We start from the raw sequence: 22,280 nt of genomic DNA, 5'->3' as shown, positions 1-22,280 counted from the left end.
CCTGGGTCACTCCTGCCTCACCAAGTAAGCCCAATACACAGCACTCAGACTTCATCTCATTCCCAATTCCCAGCTCAGTGTCTTTGAGGTATACTGATGAGCACCTTGTACACAAAGCTAGGTCCACACAACCAGAGAAACAGCCCAGTCATAACACCTGAGCAGTCAGACTGTGCACACCAGGTGAAGTGAGAAAACCCATACTTTGAAATCAGACAGAGCCAGAATCTGAGTTGAATCCCACACCTAACTAGCTGTGTGGCATTATGCATATTACCCAACCTCTCTGAGCTTCAGGTTAGTCAGTCATCTTCAAAACGGGGATTCCAGTTCCCCACATGGCAGAATTTGGTGAGAATTAAAAATAGGGTGTTCCTAAACCAACTAGCAACAGTATCTGGCAGGTGGATAAAATGATACTGATAAAATGCAACATCAACTCCTGAATCGTGTCCTTTGGAACACAGGCTGATTTAGACACAATGTTAAAAATAACGTAAAAGAGAAAAACAATGTGGTCCCTGATAGATCTTACAACATGAAAAACAAACACATTGACCAGTGGGATTTATCCAATGTAAGTGGCAAGAGGATTAAAACTCAATGCTATGAGAGAAACTCTTAGGGTGCTGCAAATATCTGGATGGAGATTACAAGGGGCATGCATATATCAGAATTCACTGAACTGCACACTGAAGATTTGTGTACTTTACTATAGGTAAGTTCGATCTCAAGAAAAAAATACAAATAAAACCCCAGGGCTAGTTACAAGCTCCTTATACCCTCCAGGCACTCATTGTCCCACTCGAGGCTCTTTTCCAAGCATAGAAGCCCTTCCTCCCTCTTCCTCACTCCAATCCTTATACTTTCTTCCAAGTTCTATGCTTGCTGATTCCAAAAAGACCTTTAACACTAGTTTTGCACTTTGCATGATTCCCTCCCTAAGCGTTCATACAAGGCCCTTTGTGCCATCTAGCTCAAAAGCACTTGTATAGTTTTAACTGATTTTCCTTTCATTTGTTCGTTTACTCATTCTTCTGCTAATCCCAGGTATATATTTTGTCCACCTAACCAGACTGGGCTTCTCAGTGTAAAGAATCACATCTCTTAGAACTCTCAGGTTTCTGGGAGCACCTGGCATAGGGCTGGATCCACAAGAGGGCATTTGTTGAGTGAACATTAAAAGCGAAAAGAGGTCTTACCAGCTGTCATTTATGCATTACCAACAAAGGCTAACTTTTATGGAGAAGAGAAAACTTTAGAGTGGCCACCCAATTGGACAACAGCCATGACCCCCACCTCCCTGCCAGGGCAGTGGCCAGCTTAGAGAAGCAAGATTCCAAGGGACACCATGAACCTTGTGTTCTGATGAGAGGAGCTGCCATGCAGAAAGAGTCAGTGTGCTCTGTGTTACCACCATGGGCAGAATGAGGACAGGTGGGTGGAAACCTAGGGGGAGGTAGATTTCACCTCAAGATAAGGAAGAACTTTCCATATGCCTGACAGTCCCAACTGTCCTTGGATGGAATGAGCCACCTTGGGAGGAAGGCTGCTTCCCTTCTCTGCAGGCAGGTGTGTATGGAGGCTGAAGAAACACCTGGAAGGGCTGCTGAGGAGGAAACGGGAGCCCAGAATGAAACGTTGGACCAGGGAACCCTCGAGGCCCCTCCTGACTCCAAGTTTCTATGATTCAAGTCTCTGTTTGAATGTGCAAGCACTGTTGGTTCTTTAGCCTCACTTCCTTCATTGAATCCATCACTTAAATAAAACCCATTCAAATCTTCTGCATCCTTCTTATTCCCTGACAATGCCCCTCAACTTCTCTTTCTCCTCTGCCACTACCTCCACCTTCCCTCTCTTTCACCTTAGCCCCCCTGGAACTGACATTGCCCTCCACCACAGTGGGGCTAAGGTGCAGGGAACCAAACCCTCAGAGGCTGAGGTAAGAGTTCTTGGCATCCAAGGGAATGTTCAACATTGAAATTCCCAAGGCAAATTTCTCTGTGCTTCACACAGGTCATGTCCCTGGTAGGATTGCGTAAAAACCTAAAGAGCTGCAGGGCTTCAAAGAGAGGGCCTTGGAGCAAAGAGTGGCCAAAGACATCTGCATCCTGAGTCTCTTCCCTGAGTTGAACACTTACCATGGGTGGCCATGGAGACAAAGGCTTAGTCCCGGAACCAGCACAACTCAAATCCATTGACTCTCTTTTCTCCTCGTAGGAAGTAGGCATTTTTCCATTCCTGAATCCAGAGGCTCAGACACTGGGAACTAACCTAAAGAAACAATGCGAGTCAGACCTGGCAGCTAGAGCAGGAGCCCCCAGCTTGTGGTCCTTCCCCAGCCCGGCGCTTGGCCGTGTCTCCCTAGAGTGTGTATCCACTGTGCTGTTTTTCAGAAGAATATGAGGAACAGTACTCGGAGGCCAGACTTCTGGGGCAGACCTTCCGCTCTGCTGATGAGGCCCCTGAGCCCACCCCCAGCCCAAGGCTCCAGTCTGCCAGGCGTCTGGAGTTTGTACTGATGGTGAGTTGCCTCTTCCCCCACTTGGGAGAGCCAGCATGCAGAGCTTGCCCCACGACCATTGACGGGGGACCTGAAACAACTTTCATTACCCACTGGAAGCTGCTACTTACCTCTGCTCACCAGTAGAGCCATCCCGAGGCCCCACTGAGGTGGGCCCTGCACAGCAGGCATCTGGCCTGGCAGCCTATCCAAAAGCTTTCCTGCCTCCCCGATGAAGCCTCTGACCACCCTGCCTAGACAGCCATCCTGTGGGCACAGCCCATCTCAAGTTGGAAGCACACCCTTCCCATCACCTTCTTTCCCAACAGCCCACAAAATGGCAGCTGAGCGAGGATGAGACTACCATGCAGGGTGTGAGGGCCCCTGAGGCCTCCCTGAGCCTGCCTACCACAGCCGACAAGCAAGCTGCCTGGAATAGCCCCTTTCCTCTGCCCATCCTAGAGGAGAAGCGGTGGCTTCAGTCTTGTCCCACACACTCTGACATCGTGCCCATCAACGTCTCCGGTAGAGTTGCTTAGCATCACCTCTGTTTGCTTCCCTCTATGCCAACTATAGATCATCCTGTCCAAATGCACTGGGTGCTGGGGGAGGGAGCAAGACTTTCTTTGCTACTGGCTCACCCTGCACTGTCAAGATCGTGGATCTCACCAGGGAATGGAGGCATGCTCTTTCTTCACTTTCTACTGGCCCTGCCACGCTAACTGAGACCATTTGATGGCAAAGGAAACTCTCTTACCAGAAAACTCTAAAACTTTATGAATTTGTGTACTCTTTGGAGCATTGTGGAAACTTAGAGTGTATGAGTTATGTTTGGTGTCAGAAGCTGGGTTTGGAGCACACAGATAGGAGTTTCAGGGGACATGTGGGGTTCAGGGTGCTGGTGGTAAATAGTAAGATCAGACAGAGCACAGACCAAGGGCATTGCAGCACTTTGAGTCGTCACTCAGTCTCCTAGTTGGGGTGGGCTTCCTCCTAATGTGCAAGATCAAAGAAGAACCTGGTACTACCTTGAGATGGGAAAAATACTGTACACAGCTCAGCTGGCTTTTTCTCTGGGGACATGTGGAACCCTGTACCATGCCCATTATTAATTCATTCACCACACTTCACCAGCTATAAGTGGAAGAGGAGGAAGGTCAACCATTTCAGAAGGAGATAGGGCCAACAACTTGATGAGATAAAGACCTCCTAACCCAAGGGGACCAGAGGCACCCTGTGAGCCAGCACTGGCCTGTGGTGTGCTGGAAAAAGTTGATGAAGATGATAAGGACAGCTCTGGCCACAGTTGGTGATACTCCCTGGATATGAGGTCATCCATTGCCATGGTGTCATCTCAGAAAATCAGAGGCAGGAAACAGAGCCCAGAGCCTCAGGAGATGTACCCAAAAGTGTGGGGGCTGAGAGGGAAAGCTCACAAAGTGATGGTGGGCACTTTGTTTTTGAACTTCTACCTTGCCCTCAGTGAGGCTGGCCCTGTGTTTTGTCCACAGAGCCACTTGCTGGGGAGGGGGGTAGCTATGTGTCCATGGGACTAAGAGGGGAGGGTTTGGTTAGCCAGCCGCTGAAAGAGAGACAGTGGTGGGAAGCAGCAAACTTCACTCCACTGCCCTCACCCTGTCCTTGCCCTAGCAACTCCACAGAAGCAAAGACTGAGCTGGTGCTTTGACATAAGTAGATCTCAGTTACCATGCAGGGCGAACTTTGATCAAACGTGATCAGGGGGCTGGAGGGCAGGTTATCTGACTGCTTCCTGGATGCCAGGATGGGGCAATTTCTTGGAGACACTCATTGGCCCAAGTTAAAGCATTCTCTGAGAAAAGATTGCAATCAAACATCTAGTCTCAACCTGTCTCTCCACTTCAGGGGTTCTCACCCCAGGTTGTACATCTGAACAATCACCTGGGGAGTCTGAGAAAATGCTTCTACCTGGGCCCTATTCCCAGAGTGTTAAGTGTTCTGAGATGGGGTCCAGTTGTTGGAGTTTGAAAAGCCACCCAGTTTATTTTGATATAAAACCAGGGTTGAAAACCACAGCTCTCAGCCACCTAAGACTCACAGGTAACCCCAGGGCGGACCTCTGAATTTCAGCATGCATGCTTTGGAGCTGCGGGTGCCCAGGGCCAAGATGGGAGGGATGGGGAAGAAGGGTCACCTGCCTGAATGCTATTCATTCTCATCGCTACTGCCATCATCCCTTCTCTCTACCTCAGGCCAGTTTCTACCATACTGTGAACAGAAACCAGGATGCACCCAAGTGTCTTTATTTTGGCTACAGGGCAGCAGTTTGATAAACATGCAAGTTTGCGACACTCGTTGTTTAACACAGAGACAGCCGTGAACCCCAAGTCCACCCTGAGGCGGAGGCGGACCATTATTGGATTCTCTAACTATTCCCAGCGAGACCAAGGTGACCCCACCATAGCTGATCCCCCAAACCTTTTCCTTTGCTCACTCTTACCATTTCTGCAACCCAAGTGTTATTGCTGTGATAGAGAACAGGAGTGATTGGGGGAGAGGGGGACTTTGGACATCTTGAAAAAGGCAATATATTAATAGTAATTAAGGATAACCAAAAGCCTTTTGTAAAGGGCAGCAACTGAAAATGGACAGGAGATCTCCAGTCTAATAAATTTGTTATGTTATTGTTTCCCATTTTAAGTAGAATATAGCTATATATGTCAACTTTAGGCGGATAAAAAAGGAAATCATCACTAAAAGTAGCATCTTCACAAAACCATTACTGCCATTAAATGAATGCCATCTAAAAAGCGCAGACCAGAGAAATGTGTACAAATTCTGGCCTCTCCACTTACTAACTGTGAGGCCTTAGCCAAGTTCCCTAACCTCTTTGAGCCTCAGCTTCTTCATCTGTGAATGGGAATGATGATTCCAACCCATGGAGTGGTCGTGAGGATTAGAGTTATTGTATGTAATTTTCCTATCATGTGCCTGGTATATGGTATGTGTTCAGCAAACAGTGGCTGTTATTATAAATTATCATGAGAGTAGTCATCTTCATCGTCATCCTTCATTCATCGTAATAATTGTTATGTATATGAGAAAACCTTTGGGGGTTTTCAACATCTGAATGGTTTCCTCACATTGTAAGTTATCCTCACTTTCTCCTGTTGCCAATCTAAAAAGCCAAGAATGCAACCAAACTCTGAACTTTTCAGCTGTGGCATACTCCCAATGTGCTGCTGGAACTGAAGGTCACACTGCTGTCCTTTATCAGTTTGAAAGCCTCTGCTCTCATCTCTGGAGAGGTGAATGCTGAGGGCTGTGGTGGCTTCCTGAGCCTGGGGTGGAAACCTGGGGGGGAAAAAACATGGCTGTCCCACATGCTACTTCAGCTCTGAAAGGCATATTCAAAGCTGGAAAGTCAGAGATGTACATATGTCCCCTCCGTCTTGAACCTCCCTCCTATGGCTGATTCATGTTGATGTATGGCAAAAATCCAACCAATGTTGTAAAGCAATCATCCTTCAATTAAAAAAATAATTTTTTACAAAAAGCTGGAAAGTCTTTGGCAGCCATCTGGACAATTCAAGGGCACCCTGTGACTCACTGTGTGGTGATGGGTAAGGACTCAACTTCCCCCAGCATCCTCAACTATGGAAAGGAAGAACCAAGGAATTCTGACCAAGCTATTGGCAAATGCTTCTTGACAAAAAATTGGTGATCCCATCTCCTTGATGACAGCTGCTGCTGGGGGATCCCTAACCATACCACTAACATTCTATGTTTACCTCCTCCAGGTCACAGCAACAGCCCAGCAGGCAGTGTGGCCCGCTCTACCACCTCAGACATCAGGCCCAGCCATTCAGTTCCAGAAAGTGTTCATGGAAGAGTTGCACTCAGTCAGGAAGCTCGGTTCCCAAATCTCACCTCACCAGTATTAAGAAATCCTTCTAGTCATCCAGAAGAACCTCTCCAAGCATGGGGTGCCACAAAACCCCCTGGAATGGAGAACATGGGAATGGTGTATAGCATTCCTGGTTCTTGCAATGGACCAACAGAATCGACATTCTCCGCTTCCTGGAAGGGAGATGCTTTTACCTATGTGACTCCAAGTGCCACCGCTCAGAGCAGTCAAGTCAATGAAAATGGAAAAAATCCTTCCTCTGGGAATTCTTGGGTCTCTCTGCATACACTGCCACCTCTTGTTCCTAAGGAGGCTGCTACACTCTTTGTCACTCGTGATAACCCAGCAGGATGCAGTGGGCCTGCTGGCTACTCTCAGCATCCTACTCAACGAAGCCAAGTATCAGAACGACCCTCCAAGATTGGCCTTCTGACCAGTGGTACCTCAAGGCTGGAGACCGGCCCAGGTGGGGCCAGCAGGTTCCGGGAGCGGTCACTGTCTGTACCCACAGATACAGGTACCATGGATGTGGACTATGAGGAGGAGCAGAAGGCCAGTGAAGCCTGTGCCCTACCTTATGCCAGTACGAGTTCTGAGGGCAGTAACAGTGCTGACAACATTGCCTCCCTCAGTGCCCAACAGGAGGCCCATCACAGAAGGCAGAGGTCCAAGAGCATCTCACTCAAGAAGGCCAAGAAGAAGCCTTCCCCTCCAACTCGCAGTGTCTCACTGGTCAAAGATGAACCAGTCCTCTTGCCAGAAGGTGGGTCAGTACTACCCAAGGACCAGAGGCCCAGGAGCCTTTGTCTATCCTTGGAACACCAAGGACATCACTCATCCCACCCAGATACTCAGGGTCACCCAGCTGTGCCAACCTTCAAAGACCCAGAAGGTACACAATTCGCCCATCACTGGTATCTTACTGACTGGAAGTCTGGTGACACCTACCAATCCTTGTCCAGCTCCAGCACTGCCACTGGCACCACAGTCATTGAGTGCACCCAAGTTCAGGGCAGCTCAGAGTCTCTTGCTTCCCCTTCCACTTCCAGAGCCACGACACCTTCCCAACTTTCCATCGAGGTGGAGGCCAGGGAGGTATCCTCACCAGGAAGGCCTACTGGGCTGATGTCACCATCCAGTGGATACTCCAGCCAGTCAGAGACACCAACACCCACTGTCTCCATGTCCTTGACCCTGGGCCACTTGCCCCCTTCAAGCAGCAGTGTCCGGGTGCGTCCAGTGGTACCTGAGAGGAAGTCATCACTACCCCCAACATCACCAATGGAGAAAATGTCCAAGTCACGGCTATCGTTTGACCTACCATTGACCTCTTCAACCAACCTGGATCTGTCTGGGATGAGTATCTCAATCCGAAGCAAAAACAAGGTGAGCCAGCATCACTCAGATACAAATTTTGGGGCCAAGCTGGCCCAGAAAACTAGCCCCAACCAGCCAATCATGCCCATGGTTACTCAGTCTGACTTACGTTCTGTTCGCCTGAGGTCAGTCAGCAAGTCTGAGCTGGAAGATGACATCGAGAGCCCTGACTATGCTGAGGAGTCAGGAGCTGAAGTCTTTACCTTGCCAGAGAGGAAGATGAAACCTCCCATAGCCGAGAAGCCCCCTCTGGCCCGAAGGCCTCCAAGCTTAGTCCACAAGCCACCATCTGTCCCCGAGGAGTACCCACTAACTTCGCCTACCTTGGCTATGACTCCTAAGAGTTCAATTCAGCACATAAGGCCACTGCCTCAAGATATCTACACAGTGGTGCGGAAATCAAAGTCCTCCAGCTTCCCTGAGAGCAGAAGCCCAGGGGAGTCCACAGCACCCTCATCTCTTGTTTTCACGCCTTTTGCCAGTTCCTCTGGTGCTTTCTTCTCAGGAACACAGCAACCTCCCCAGGGAAGTATGGAGGATGAGGGCCCTAAGGGGAGAGCCCTGCCTGAAAGAATTAGCCTCCAGAGCCAAGAGGAAGTTGAGAAAAAGAAAGGCAAGATTCCGCCTCCTGTACCAAAAAAGCCCAGCGTGCTGTACCTGCCTCTCACTTCACCCACGGCTCAAGTGGAGGCCTATGTGACTGAACCAAGACTGCCCCTCAGCCCCATCATCACCCTGGAGGAAGATGCCAAGTGTCTCCCAACTGATGACCACCTGCCATCTGCTGGTACAAGGATGACCTCAATGCCACAGTCCAACAGTGAAAGGGAAGCAAGTCCTCCAGGTTAGTAAAATGTCTGTGGGCTTTTCCTTTCAATCCCAGAAGAGACAAGAGTGAGGATGGGGTGCCAGAGGCAGAAGCAAATGCCCCCAGAAAATGAGCCTGATCCCAGGGTGACCAAATCAAGAGGGGACACCTCTTGAGGTTTGAGTTACTCTAAATTGGTCTCACTGCCCTTGGGATCAGGACTGATCCGGGGGTCAGGGGGGTTTCCACAGTGATCAGTGAAGTATGGGACAGTATGGAACAGTATACCCTGGAACCCCCAGTGGTGAACTAATGAAATCAAACTAGGTCTCAGCACCCTAGGACCTTAGGAACCCATCTTCCTCCTCAGGCAGGCATCTCCTGCCCTAGGAACAGTCTCTCCATCTCACTAGACAGCACTTTTCACCAGCTTCCACTAAATTTAGTTTCATTCATGGGATTAAGTACCCTCCCAGTCTGAGTTCAAGTGCCATAGCAGGCTGGCGGGCTTCAAGCAGTGTAATATTTTACCACCAGCAGCTTCTCTTAGTGTTTTCTAGAGGAAAGGGGGCTCACTTTCTTGGATGGTTTGAGCCTATCTCTGCCTGGAACCATAAGACCAAGCTAGATGATATTTCTTATCCTTTTGGGTTTTTTTTTTTTCTTGTCTTTTTTTGCTTTAACTGTGGTAAAATACACATAATGTAAAATTTACCATCTTAACCATTTTGAGGGCTTCCCAGGTGGCACTAGTGGTAAAGAACCTGCCTGCCAATGCAGGAGACAGAAGAGATATGCGTTCAATGACTGGGTCAGTAAGATCCCCTGGAGGTGGAAATGGCAAGCCACTCCAGTATTCTTGCCTGGAGAATTCCATGGACAGAGGAGCCTGGTATGCTCTAGTCCATAGGGTTGCAAACAGTTGGACAAGACTGAAGCAACTTAGCATGCATGCAACCATTTTTAAGTGCACAGTTCAGTAGGTGTTAAGCACATTTATAGTGTTGTGCAACCATCACCACCATTCATCTCCAGAACTCTCTACATCTTGCAAAATTGAAGTCAGTACCCAGTCAACAATAACTACCCATCATCCTCTCCCCCCAGCCCCTGGCAACCACTCTTCTACTTTCTGTCTCTATGAATTTGACTCCTCTAGGGACCACATGTAAGTGGAATTATATAGTATTTGTCTTTTGATGACTGGCTATTTCATTTAACATAATGTCCTCCAGGTTCGTCTGTGTTTCTCATCCTTTTTGAAACGCTTAACACAAACATCAAAATTTTATGGCCTTCCTTAAGCTGAATTGGATTTTCAACATAAGTTAAATCATTGTAACTAAAACAAGCAAACAAATCAAAGCCACAAGTAATTTTAGAATCTGCTTCCTCAAACTCCACAGGCTCCCTCTGAGATTCAGATAGGTCCCACTTCCACCCACTGGTTGAGTCATTGCTTTAGATTGTTCTCAGCTCCTTGAGTTTTAAAAATGATACAGTTAAAACAAGAGAATGCTCAGGCAACCTGAGCATTGTTGTAATGGAAAAGGCACGAGAAAACAGGGACCCAGGCTGGTCTTCATCACTCCCTCCACATTGCGCAGGCCAAATCACTAACCTTTGGAACATCTTGTTCTCTGCAGAATGGAAACAGCAAGTCTCTGCCCTGCTGTCCTCCCAGAGTTGCTCTGAACATCAGATGAAATACATCTGAGAATGTGCTTTGTCCTAATGATTGTGGTCAAAGTAATTCTTTCTGGTTTTTATGCCTAGGGAGTTCGATGGAACCAAGCACTGAAGAAAAAAGTGTAATCAGTGATAAAACAGCCGAATGGATTGCAGAAGATGATGATGACGTGTTTGTGGCTTCACGTACAACTGAAGATTTATTTACTGTGATCCACAGGTCTGGACCAATTTCTTTAATTCCCATTATAATTGCCTTCTCTCCTTATACCAGAAGAAAAACTGCTACCTCTAAGCATTAGAGTGGAAACTGGAGACTAAGTTCAGATGTCCACGTATGTGAACACAGACCAGGGCCTCACATCTCTGATTCACTGACATCTTCGGGTGAAGTGGAGGAGGGGCAGGCAGGGAAGGGAGGACCAGGTGCGGAGTGAGAGGCCCCTCGTCTCTTAGCAACCACATGGCCTATTGTGGCTCCATCTGCTCTCTCACAGCTCTGCCTACAGTCAGAGACATTTAACCCTTCACAGAATTCCTGTACCAAAAAAAAAAAAAAAAACTCATCAAAAAGTAAAGTGGGACACCAGGCTGAGCATCAAAGTAGGAACTTAGCCAAAGGATGACCACACGGGGACCCAGTTATTGGACTGGGGCACAAAGCAGGGATTCAATAGTGAGGAAACTGGAAAGAGCCCAGTTACTGGAGTTGGAGCCCAAGTTCAGAACAGGATCAGCTCCCAGACTGTCTTGATTCAGAGTCACTGAGCTACTAGCCTTGACTCCTTAAATTCTTCCTTGGTCCCAGAACCTGGGCAGGCTGAGCCGGTAGGCACAGGCCCAGTGACTCCATACGTGGACATTGAAAGGAGTATAGGGACAGGAGGAACTCTGAGGACTTGGCAGAGAAAGAGAAAGCTGGTAGTACAACTGCTCACAAAGCTCCCAGTTTGTTCCCAGGTCATGTCACTGACACTCATGACACTATATGAAGCAGTAGAAAATGTTTGCGCATGAATTCACTGAAAGCACACTTTCTCTTATTTAGGTCCAAAAGAAAGCTGCTTGGCTGGAAGGAACCTGGTGAGACCTTTGCTGGCAGCAGCCGACCAAGCTCCCACTCACCAGTAAGGAACCCACCTGAGTCTCCGGTCAGTGAGTTGGCTGCCTCTGCAGGGTCAAGCGGCAGTGCCAACCTAGATGCTGGCAGAAATGATGATTTCAAGGCCTTGCTACAGAAGAAGGGAAGCAAGGCAACTCCAAGGTCCCGCCCCTCAGCAGCCGAACTGCTGAAGACCACTAACCCACTGGCTCGGCGAATTATTGCACAATTTTCAAAAGACTACAAAACCCCTGATAACCCCAGTACCTAAGCCCTGGGTTCAGCAAGCAAGGTTTAGTTACTAAACTTGAGTAGAGAAGGGGGAAGAGGAAAAGAGGGTTTTGAAAAAGAACATAACAAAAAAGCCTGCATTTCTTTGACGTTAACTTACACTCTGGACAGCAGGAGAGAGGCCACATCTAGAACTAAATTTATCAGGCACTTTAATCATCTTCAGACATTTTACATTTTCCTACTTAAAATCTTGCCATTACTGAGTACAAATTTTCTCCTTATTTCCTCCAGTGGTATGCACTTAGAAGAAATTCTCAGATGCAAGGGCACACGTGCCATCTTTTCAACCAATCACCAGACTGCTCCATCCCTGGCTCCTGTCACTGAGGGGCGCAGTGAGAGAGCAGTTTGAGGGCTGCCAAACCCAGGGGATATAGGGTGCCAATGCTGATTATTCACTTTCCCATCAAGGCCCTGATGACCTTGTGTGGAGAAACAGAAGGACTCTAATGCCTCTTCAACCACAGTATAACTCTCTCCCATGAGAGGTTTGCAGGTGTGCATTTATTTCGGCATGGGGTTGATTGGATGGCCTTTGTAGTGCAAAATATGAATGTGACTCTGTCCTGAACTTCATGCCTTTTTCAGTTTGATTGTCTACACGGAGATCAGGGTGATGAGTTTCAGTAAACATATAGACCTCCCCCTCCTCACTCCTCTGCTAGAAAAGATCAGAACTGGGTTGCTTTGGATGAACCAAGCTCAGTCAACAAACAAGGCAGTCATCTGTTCACTCACATCTACCCAAGGTAACTCACACATGTGCTTTGAGATCCTTCAAGTGTCTGCCACCAACGATAGCTAGTGTCTGTGCCCAGCTCATGCTGCATTTGAAGAACTCTGGTTTCATTTGCATATAGCATTCATTACATGAAGTCATTAGCTGAAGGAAGAGCATCTTCAGAGGCTCAAGGAGGAGAGAAAGTAAGTGTAGCTTGCCCACCACCATTCAGTTCAGATTGTGGTTTGTGGTTGGTTTTATTTTGTTTGAAGGAAATCTTCCTCTGTTCCCAAGCCGAGAACATACACACTAAAAGGATAGATCGAAAATCTGAAAGGCAGCCTTGCAAGTTACTGTGGTCCATAACCCCCCAAAAAAGGGCTACTTTTTGCCATTTAGGTTCTGCTGTTTGACCAGTTTTCAATTAACCATGCTAGGGGAGAAAGTAAGAACTTTGTTAAATGGGATGCTGACAGAGCACCAGAACAATCATTGTGACCCCTTCCCCCCACCCCCTACCAAAGCTTATAGACACTAACTATTCTTGTCAGTTCAATTTTCTAAGCAAAGCAAGAACTGTGATTCATTTGATTTTCATATGTCTGGTTTCTGAGAGATTGAGGGGGAAAACAGACAGCTTTGAACCAAGAAAACTGGCTGACCAATAATGGAAAATTAATTGTCCGCCATTCCCAAGAGGGAAAAAAGAAAGTCAAATGAAATTCACAAAGAGGGTATCCTGACCTCTTCCTCCTTCACCCCCTACCCAACAGATTCATTGGTCAACCTCTTGGAGGATGTGGAAACGTCCCCCCAGAGACAAGCAGGTCTTGATTTTGATAGGTCTCAATAAGAAGCAAACCCTTTAGCCCAGCTGCCCACACAGCAGACAGAGCAGCTGGAAAACCACACTAAGTGCTGAGGGGACTTGGGCCTCTCACAGAGAAGGCCTAGGCCTGGGCCCTTGGTTGGTACAGTTTGGAATTCTAGACTTCTGAGTACAGACCAGGCCCATCCACTCCCTTACCATTAGCACCTCCCCCTGATTTAGACAGAAGCTACTTCGAATAATAGACAGTTACCAAAAGCTCAGTTGCTTTTGAAAGCATTCCAACTAGTTGGTTCAAAGGCCCTGACCAGATTTCAGAGGTTTTGCCTGAAGTAAAATAAGATTCATTCCTAGTCTTAATTTATATACAAATACCACACTTGTCTGCCCTCGACTCAGAATTTCAAAGGACAGAAACATTTTCCTCTGTGGGGAAATGGAGTGTTCGTTCTTTTGCCTAACAAAAGTGAAAGACTGCCTGGGCCCTCTACTCTTGAACCATTATGAGCTATAAAACAGAGTATGAGACTCACATCATATAGGACTTGTTACTTCTGCTGACTTTTTTGGAAGCTTCTTGTTTGCTACTTTTGTCTCTCCCCTCATTTTGCTGCCTCTGGTGGTTTTCCCCAAAGATTCTAAAGCCGAATACCCAGACATCTTGAAGTTTTTCAATTACCCTGTCTTGCTTTCCTCTGCAATATTCTGCATGCCTGCAATTTTTAGAAAGTCTTATACATCTTTACTATGGCCCTCCAATACCCAGTGTTGTTCCCATTAGCAGAAAAGGATTCAGGGCAGAGATGGTGTGGTCAGAGGTAACATTGAGGACTGGTAATAATCATTTAATATTGCAACAGGTGGACCTAGTCCTAAACAAACAACCAAACTATAGAATTTCTGTCAATCTTTGATGAACATCATACCAGACAGCTCTCCTAGTCCTAGCACTCAACGTTTTGCTTCCCCTTGTTTATCATAACACCAACTCTGTCTCCCATCCAGGCACAAGCCGCAGTGTTTGCTGCCTTCTGCACCTACTCTGCCAAGACTAGAGAAGAGAGGCAGAAAGCCCCTTCCAGTAAGGCTTTCAGAAAACCCACTGTTGCCACTATTACTAGTGTGAATAAAAATAATAATTTTTGAAGGTGGAATACAGAAGGGATTCAGATGAAATGAAGTTAGCCCCAGGAAATCAACTTCCTATTCAACTTGTTTCTGTCCCTTTGTTTCCTCTGATTCCAACTAATAGCAGCAGGATTCTCTGCTGGACTGACTTCTGTCTAGTCAGGGGTAGAGGTAGTCATCCCCAGGGGAGGAGGTTAATCGGTAGCTAAGAGCACTTTGCCCTTGGTGGGTATTCATTATGTGTTTGTGGTTCAAAGGTTGAGGGTGGAAAACAAGTCATTCTTAGCACAACGGGAATCTTTGCTGCTGTCTCTTGTCCTTTGCCTGCCTCAGTCTCTCACCTGGGTCTCCCACCTGGCCCCAACTTGTCCCTCAGTACGTATTCCTGTGAACTGCATCCCTAGCCAACAGCTCACCCTTTAAAGAGGCAAGATCATAGGAAGCAAAAAAGCTCATGCTAGCTTACTGACCACAAATCAACCAGTTGATCTGGAAACATTACCTTGAATGTACAAAGACAGAGGAGAGTCTGCAAGGCTCTTATAACAAGAGTGTCACCAGACACCCATTTTAATTCTCCAGTGACACAGGTCAGATTGTGATCCCACAAGACCCATCAGTTTGAGCAGATCTGTCCATGCACCTGCTCTCTTCCTCATCAACAAACTATTCCCTAAAAAGACAAGTTCATAGTCAGTGCTCTGTCCCTCCAGTACAGCCTTCAGTTATCACCAAGTATGTAACACAATGGCCAGCCTTCACTTTAATATGATTTGCCAGGGCCAGGGCTAGAGTGGGGTGAGTGAGGCACCTGGGGTGCAAAATTTAAGGAGGCACCCACTCTCAGGGCCATGTAAGTGCCTTACCCTAATCCCGGCCTTGCAATTTGCACTCTGTAAAGTAATATCAATTTAACTTTTTCCTATGGACACATACGTTTCTTCTGATTTGAGGGGGGGAGGATAACTCCCCATCTGTTGTTGCACCAAATGTTTCATTGCCATCAATTTTTCCATGGTTCTAAACCTTTGTATGCCTATACATCAAAGACTCTTCAATATTATCAGAAAACATGGCTGATTTCTAAGTAACCTGCTCCAAGTGGCAAGTTAGCACTCATTTCAGTAGGAATACTGTCAGGGACAGCCCTTCAGCAAAATAGTGAATGAGTTGGAGGTCTGTCATTGGCATCCTCTGTCTTCTCTTTCTGCTCCATTACCCCCAGACCTTACTTCTTGGTACCAACTCTCCTGAATGCCTCCCCGTTTGTCCTCCTCCTTGCTAAGGAAAGCATGCTCTCAGGAAAGGAATAAATTCCTTTTCTTTGAGATTATAAGGCTTACTGAAACCTCTTTGGGGGGTCATTTGCATTTTAACAGGGAAAAAGCCTTAAGCCAAAGGAATGATGTTCTACTTGTAGAATTTTAGGCATCTATCAGTTACAGAAGTATATTTTTCACCATGGAAAGGTCAAATTCACTGATAACTAATTCCTAAATATAGAAAATATAATCTCCTGGAACTATCTGAGTAAATTGCTGATGGTCAATTAAATTCTCATTCTCAGTGCTGTTCAGTATAGTTTCTACCAAGGGAGTCTCAGAAATGGCTACTCAAGACACTAAGAAGGCCTAGATAATTCTTATTGTACCTTAACATTTTTACACAAATGCAATTATTACTACTTAAAAAACATAAGGATTTAAAGAGTTTGTGAAAATGTGTCTTGTTTATGAAAGGTGAAACTGTCCAATAAGTGCCAGATCAGTGTCAGCCATCTGGTATCAGTAGTGATTATTAAACTTCCTCAAGGTGCAACTTTACTGCACGCAGCCTCGACCCCAACCCTTATCTGTGTTTTGTGCTACCACTTTCTCTTGGTGTGAGAATGAGACCAGATCTATTCCAGAGTACGGTCCCTCCAAAGCTTTTGTGTGTATTTCAGCTATAAGTGACTAAACTATTATGGATTTAAAATGATGAGAGAGTGAGAAAGAGATGCAAAGAGCTAACTTTGTGAAAGGGTGGCAAAAATGATAAGGATTTTTACAAGGATACGAAATAAATTTTTTAATAATCCGAAACATTTTGTAGAGGAATACAGTAGGAAATGGTCATAGGCACACATTTGAGGCACTTTTAATAAGTTTAGCAAAAAATTTTGCATAAGTAATGAGTTATGTGAAATATATATCTACTTCTGTTCAATAAAGCCCAAAATCTAGGCCAGTGGTTCTCAAAGCATGGTCCCAGGACCAGCAGCAGCAGTATCCGAATAGTGTATGTCTGCGTGTGTGTGTGTGTGTATGTGTGTGTGTGTTCTAGTAATGTTACTTCTTCAAGCTCCTGAGTCACTATAGCCACGACTCCAAATGATTCTAGCCTTTCCTATCTTTTCTGCTGTCATTACATTACATGATCAATCTCCGGCCATGTGACTTATGTTATCATGTTCGTCAGATAATATGTTTATTTGGTATTAAGTAATTATCATATTGAATCAACTACTTGCTCAACCTGCAGAAACTTTTGATTTGACTTAGCCAGCACATCTGGCCTGTTTTTGGTTTAAAAACAATTTTTTAATCCACAAATAGGAAAAAGAAAAGGTGTTACATTTGTTTGGTACTGCCGACCCTTAAATGTCTATCTTCCCTGTGGTGGCTATTCTCTAGGGAGGTTCTTATAGAAGTAGATTTGATTTTTAAGACTTTGCATATTTGTGGAATTTGATATCAACAAATCTGCAAAAAATTCTGAACTGCAGCAACTAGTTAACTACTCTTTCTTTATTCCTTATGTGGTGTTGAGCTCTTTTTAATGTCCAATTTTACAAAATGTTCTGCATGCAAACGCAGCATTGTGCCCATTGTACAAGTCACCAGACACTCATCTCCTCCTCCATATGTATGATGGTGAAGAAATAGCAACATGTATGTTCTTACCTCTCCTAATCAATTGTAAATTACAAATCTTTTCATTAATTTTTAAATGAGATATATTTACTCTGGCTAGTAGTTAAAATTTTATTCTTTTTATTATATTTCATTGCTACTTTTTTCTACTGACTCCAGAGCTTACTTTGGGGATTATCTCTTATTTCTAGATTGTTGTATTGATCTTATTTCTATATTTATCTGTAGTCATGGAATGTTAGTGCTGAAAGGGACCAACCTCTCCTCTTACAGATGAGGAAACTGAGTCCCAGAAAGTTAAATAACTTACGCAAGGTCTTGCAGTGGCAGGGCCCAGCCTCAATCCCAGTTCTCCTGCCTCTGGGCCCAGTGTTTTTTCATCCAAATCACTGCATTTATGGAAGACCCACAGCTGGCTTCTACTATTATGATACATGAATTTCCCAGGTATGTCAGTGAATAATATATGTGCTTTAGGGAAAATGTTCAAGAGTTCTTTAGTTCATGAATCCAAAGACAAATCTTATTTTCAGTATAGAAACATTCATTTCCCTCCAGATTAAATATATGTGCCCTACTCTTTACAGTGGATGTTTTCTCTAAGAGTTATTTGAAAAACTGAATTTTTATAGATCAAATTCCATGTTTTAGGAGAGAAGCTTCTTACAGAAGGGCATCTTCTGGTGACTTCTTTTGAAAAATGAAAAATGCTCTTGTCCATATCCCTAATGCCTCTATTTTCTTTTTCAGTGTGAATTTTTGGAACTGGTATTTATTTAAAGTAGGGCAAACCAATATAGGCTTTCCTAGAATCTACTTTATTCTTCCTTTATTAAACTTTACAAGGTAGTTTCAGACTGTTAGATGTTCATGAGATACTTAGTTATGTTCTAGAAACTTCTTGATATTTTATCAATCCCTGGGCTCAAGCTCTATCTCAATTTTATCAAACAATAACTGAATTTTCTCATCAGTACTGAGCTCTGCATGCTGTTTTCCAGAACATGCTTTGCCTAATGTTCCTTATCATGACTCTCTCTTTAGCTATTCTCAGGCTTCCTTCCAAAGCTCATGTGTACCTCACTAGTGTGGTTTAGTGGAGTTGCAGGCAGTACTCGTCAGAAGTAGTGGTGTTTTCAGTTATCCCATTGTTGCAGTCCTTCTCCTGAACCTGCTCTGGTTTCCCTTTTCAGGAATACTCAGAGATTGGTGGGATTTTCCTCTTCATCTAGACCAAGGTTTGACAAATTGTTACTATAAAGGTCCAGATAGTAACTCTTTCAGGCTTTGTGGGCAAGGAACTCTGTGGGCGAGGAACAGATGGTCTCTGTAACATAGTCTTCTTCTTTGTTAGTGTTTGTTTGCTTGCTTTACAACACTTTAAAAATGTAAATACCATTCTTAGCTCTTGGGCTATACAAAGCTGCAGACTGAAATTGGCCTGCCTGTCATAGTTTACTGACTCCTGGGTTGGGCATTTCTGTGACCCACGTGATGACTGGGTTGTGTGCTGGGTGATGTGCACACTGCCCTTCCATTTACTGCAATGTCAGACTCACCTGCACAGAGGTGGGTAGAAAGGCGTTGCACTTGCCAACCAGTACTCTGTGACAGATGCCCTTCATAGACTCTCTCGTCTGTCTCTGTCTCTGTCCCTGTCTCTAACTACCTCAGGGTAGAACCCTCATTCTTTTCTCCAGATCTCCTGTACTGGTGATCTAATGTGCCTCTGCTTCCTCAAGTGTGGGTTAAGCTGGCAGGAAAGATGGTTTTTTGAGTTTTCTTATTTCGTTCATTCCAAACTATGGTCGGGGACCCCTGGCCCGGCTCATCAGTCCCACTTTGCCCAATACTTCCATCACGTGTTCAGGGCCATCTCTGGAAAGTCTGGTGGCCCAGGCCATGAGATTCCAGTTCAATCTACAGTTTCCTAGGAAAATTGCCAGCTCTCTTGGTTCCAATGGCTGGTTTTAAAATCTGAAATGTCCATGTGCCCATTTTAATGTGATTTGGACTTGTTCTAGACTCAGCCCCAGCAATGAAACCAGTGAGGTATGGAAGATGTTCTATGTCCACAGTTTTCCCCTGCCTAAACCGCCTGCATCCCCGACCCCCAGTCCCAGGAATAAGCTCCTTGGGATGCCCCATGCAGCACCACAGCCAGCAGGCATTCAACACACTGCCACCTCCTGTTTTCTGAACCTCTAAAATGATTCCTTAAAGCTCCTCCACATCTCTGTTCATCTCACTCCTGTCTGTACCTCTCATGCTGCTTGGGAGCATAAAGCTCAGTTTCACATTTTCACATTTGCTCGTATAAATATTGGAGGATACGAGTGAATAACAAGTTATGTGCCTGTGTGTGAGAACATGGTTTCTCCACCTGGACTGTGATGGTCCCATTTGCTGGTGTATCTTACACACACACACACACACACACTGTCCAGTTCTCTAATCAGTTCTCTGGTCCAGTTCCAGGTCTGATGGGGCTGGTCAAGGAGTAGGGGATAGTGGGGGCTCCTGAGACATTTCCCTTTTCTTGTCTTTTGAAACCTTCTTTCCATTGGCTTATGCTCACTTCTCCCAGGAAGCCATTTGAAGATACTCCTCTGGGGCAGTTTTGGACAGGCCAACATACAGAGAGCTAGGACTTTAATCCTGTATGAATTCTGTCACTTAGACGTGTCTCTCAGGCTGCAGGATTTTTTAAATCTAAGAACTTTGTTTCTGGGGACCTTTAGTTTGCTTTCTGTCATTTGAGCCCAGGGATTTACCCACTTACTGAAATCTACATTTTTAAAAGATCAGAGACACCAGTAACTTTAGGATTTCCCTATTTAAAAGCATTCATGAAACAGTTCCTTTCTGCCTTTTGATTAGGATTTCCAGCCTTGAGGGAACCAGGCTTGTACCCTGGACGCGAAAGCAGCAAAAGTAGCACACTTGCCAAAAGCAAAATGAGGAAGGAGGATTGACTAGTCGTACTCTGCAGTCAGGAGGACTTTTGTTAAGTTAGTGCTTACCATTCAGTGCTTACTGAGTGGGTGTAATGTGCTCTAGAAACATAAGGGAGATAGGAACTTGCAGACCAATATCCTAAACTGAAAGACAGTGATGAGGCAGTTCCCCCAGTGATGAGAATGTATCCCTGGATGAAATTTCAAGAAGCAACATAAACTAGGAGAAGAGTGTCATCTCAGTCTTTTCGGAATTACAACACAGAATGGAAGGGAGCCCTCTGTGGGGTGATATTACAAAGGGTCTTGTTTGTCTTTCTTTCTTTTTCTTTTTTCCTTAAAAAAAAAAAAAGCATTCCTTATTGGCTTGCTACCAGCAATTGAACTGTATTCTTTATATAGCTAGAGCTGTTTGTGTCTTCTTAAAATAAACTTTTTCTGTTAAAATCCTTTTCTGTTTCATCCTCTGGTTCTTATTGTAGCAATTATTCATTTATCCAGATACTAGTTTGTGAGTACCTTTTCCCAACAACACAAGTATGGGTCCCACAAACATGAGCTTTGATTCTCACAAACCCCCGAGAGCCCAAAACAGATATGCAGGACAGTGTCTTACAGAAACATAACCCATCCATCTGTGAATCTACGTTATATGGGCAGGGAATCCATGCTTGAGGACTTTGTCTCAGGAATTCTCATTCAACTACTCCTGGAAGCAACAAGGGGTCTCAGACAGACACAGCTCTGGTGAAGTGGGCAGCAGTCACCAGGCTCCTGAGGGGAGGAGGTTGCCATAGCAACTGTGCTCAGGGCATGCACTCCCTCTTTGTTCTTTGGCTCAATGAAGCCACCCAGCAGGGCAGACCAGAGTGAGTCAGGACTGGGAGCAAAAAACGCAGACCAGATATGGCTCAGATTATCTCCTCCCTCAAGAAGGGAATGGTCCCACCATACTGGTGGTGACAGCTATATTCATGGGTCAAGTCCCATTCAAAACTTTGTTCTCTGGTCCCAACTGGCCCAGGCCTCTAAGGGTGAGGCCCTTGCAACCAGCCTTCTTGTCTTCCCAGTCCCCATGCTAGCTCACCTCCCCTGATACCACTGGAATGATATTCCTAAAAGACACCACAGAGCTGGAAACAACCTAGAAAGTTTACAGGGGAAGGGAGAAGGGCCAGGGCTACTTTCAGACAATAGCAGGTATCAAGACTTAAGACCAAGGTCTGAGAAGGAGGTTGACTCAATGTGGGCCTCATGGCATGCAGTACCTCAATGAGACCCTGTGGTTCCAGTTAGTGTTGATCCCAGCAGGGTCTGGGCCCCCTTTCACCCCCCACCATGAGCTGGGGAAGCTTTGAGGGATTGATCCACATTGACCAAAGTCACAAAGTACATGTTAAAGGCAAAGAGATACTTTGCCTTTAAATACTTTAAATATACCAGTATATTTAACCAAAGAGAGTGCATACCTTTAAAGCACAGGTCATTCAGGTCAACAGGAAGCCCACAGACTGAACTGAGTTCTTATACATTGCCCAGAGTACTTAATGTTGGTTTTTAATTTTTCAAAATGTAGATAAAACATAAAGTCTTCACTTTACCCAGTTCCCCACCACTCCCTGTTATATGAAGTCCAATTAATTAGCTTCATTCATTTATATCACCTGCCAGGCTCCTGAAGGCATTTGAGCCTGTGACCCCTTGTTGTGGTTGGGTTTCCTGGGAAGCAGACTCAGAGACAGAGTTTGGTGTGTGGGATGTTTATTAGGAAACGTCCAAGGAGACATCTTTGGGAGAGAAGGGAAGGAAACAGGCTTAGGCTGAAGGAGAAAAGAGCAGCAATGCAGGCGCCACATAGCCTTGGCTGACTCTACAGAGAGCTCCGGCACTAATACGACCCATCAGAGTTGTCCTGCACAAGCCAAAGGCAGGCTTTCACAACCCTGCTTCAGTCAGTCCCTGGCTATGGGCCATCCCACCAAGGGCCTGACCTTGGGTGAGGTGACTCTCTCCAGCAGAGGCAGTCCCCAAAGGCGGGGGACAGATAAAGAAAGTTCTTGGCTGACAGCAC

General features: G+C 45.6%; 1 protein-coding gene across 2 annotated transcripts in view; it reads left to right on the top strand.

Annotated features, from left to right (window-relative positions):
• Positions 1–20,660, top strand: part of NHSL2 (NHS like 2) — a 59,331-nt gene extending 38,671 nt beyond the window's left edge. The window contains exons 3-8 of one of the 2 annotated variants that reach the window (XM_061136722.1): positions 2,397–2,524; positions 2,833–3,028; positions 4,800–4,931; positions 6,283–8,610; positions 10,351–10,483; positions 11,312–20,660. In XM_061136722.1, the coding sequence (XP_060992705.1) occupies positions 2,397–2,524; positions 2,833–3,028; positions 4,800–4,931; positions 6,283–8,610; positions 10,351–10,483; positions 11,312–11,636 (3,242 nt within the window). In that variant the 3' untranslated portion in view covers positions 11,637–20,660. The remainder of the gene's footprint in view (positions 1–2,396; positions 2,525–2,832; positions 3,029–4,799; positions 4,932–6,282; positions 8,611–10,350; positions 10,484–11,311) is intronic. The other variant, XM_061136723.1, reaches the window with a different exon arrangement.
• The last annotated feature ends 1,620 nt before the right edge of the window (positions 20,661–22,280 follow it).

The sequence above is a fragment of the Dama dama genome, chromosome X (genome assembly GCF_033118175.1).
Source record: "Dama dama isolate Ldn47 chromosome X, ASM3311817v1, whole genome shotgun sequence".
Lineage (NCBI taxonomy): Eukaryota > Metazoa > Chordata > Mammalia > Artiodactyla > Cervidae > Dama > Dama dama.
This window is presented reverse-complemented; position numbering and strand designations above follow the sequence as displayed.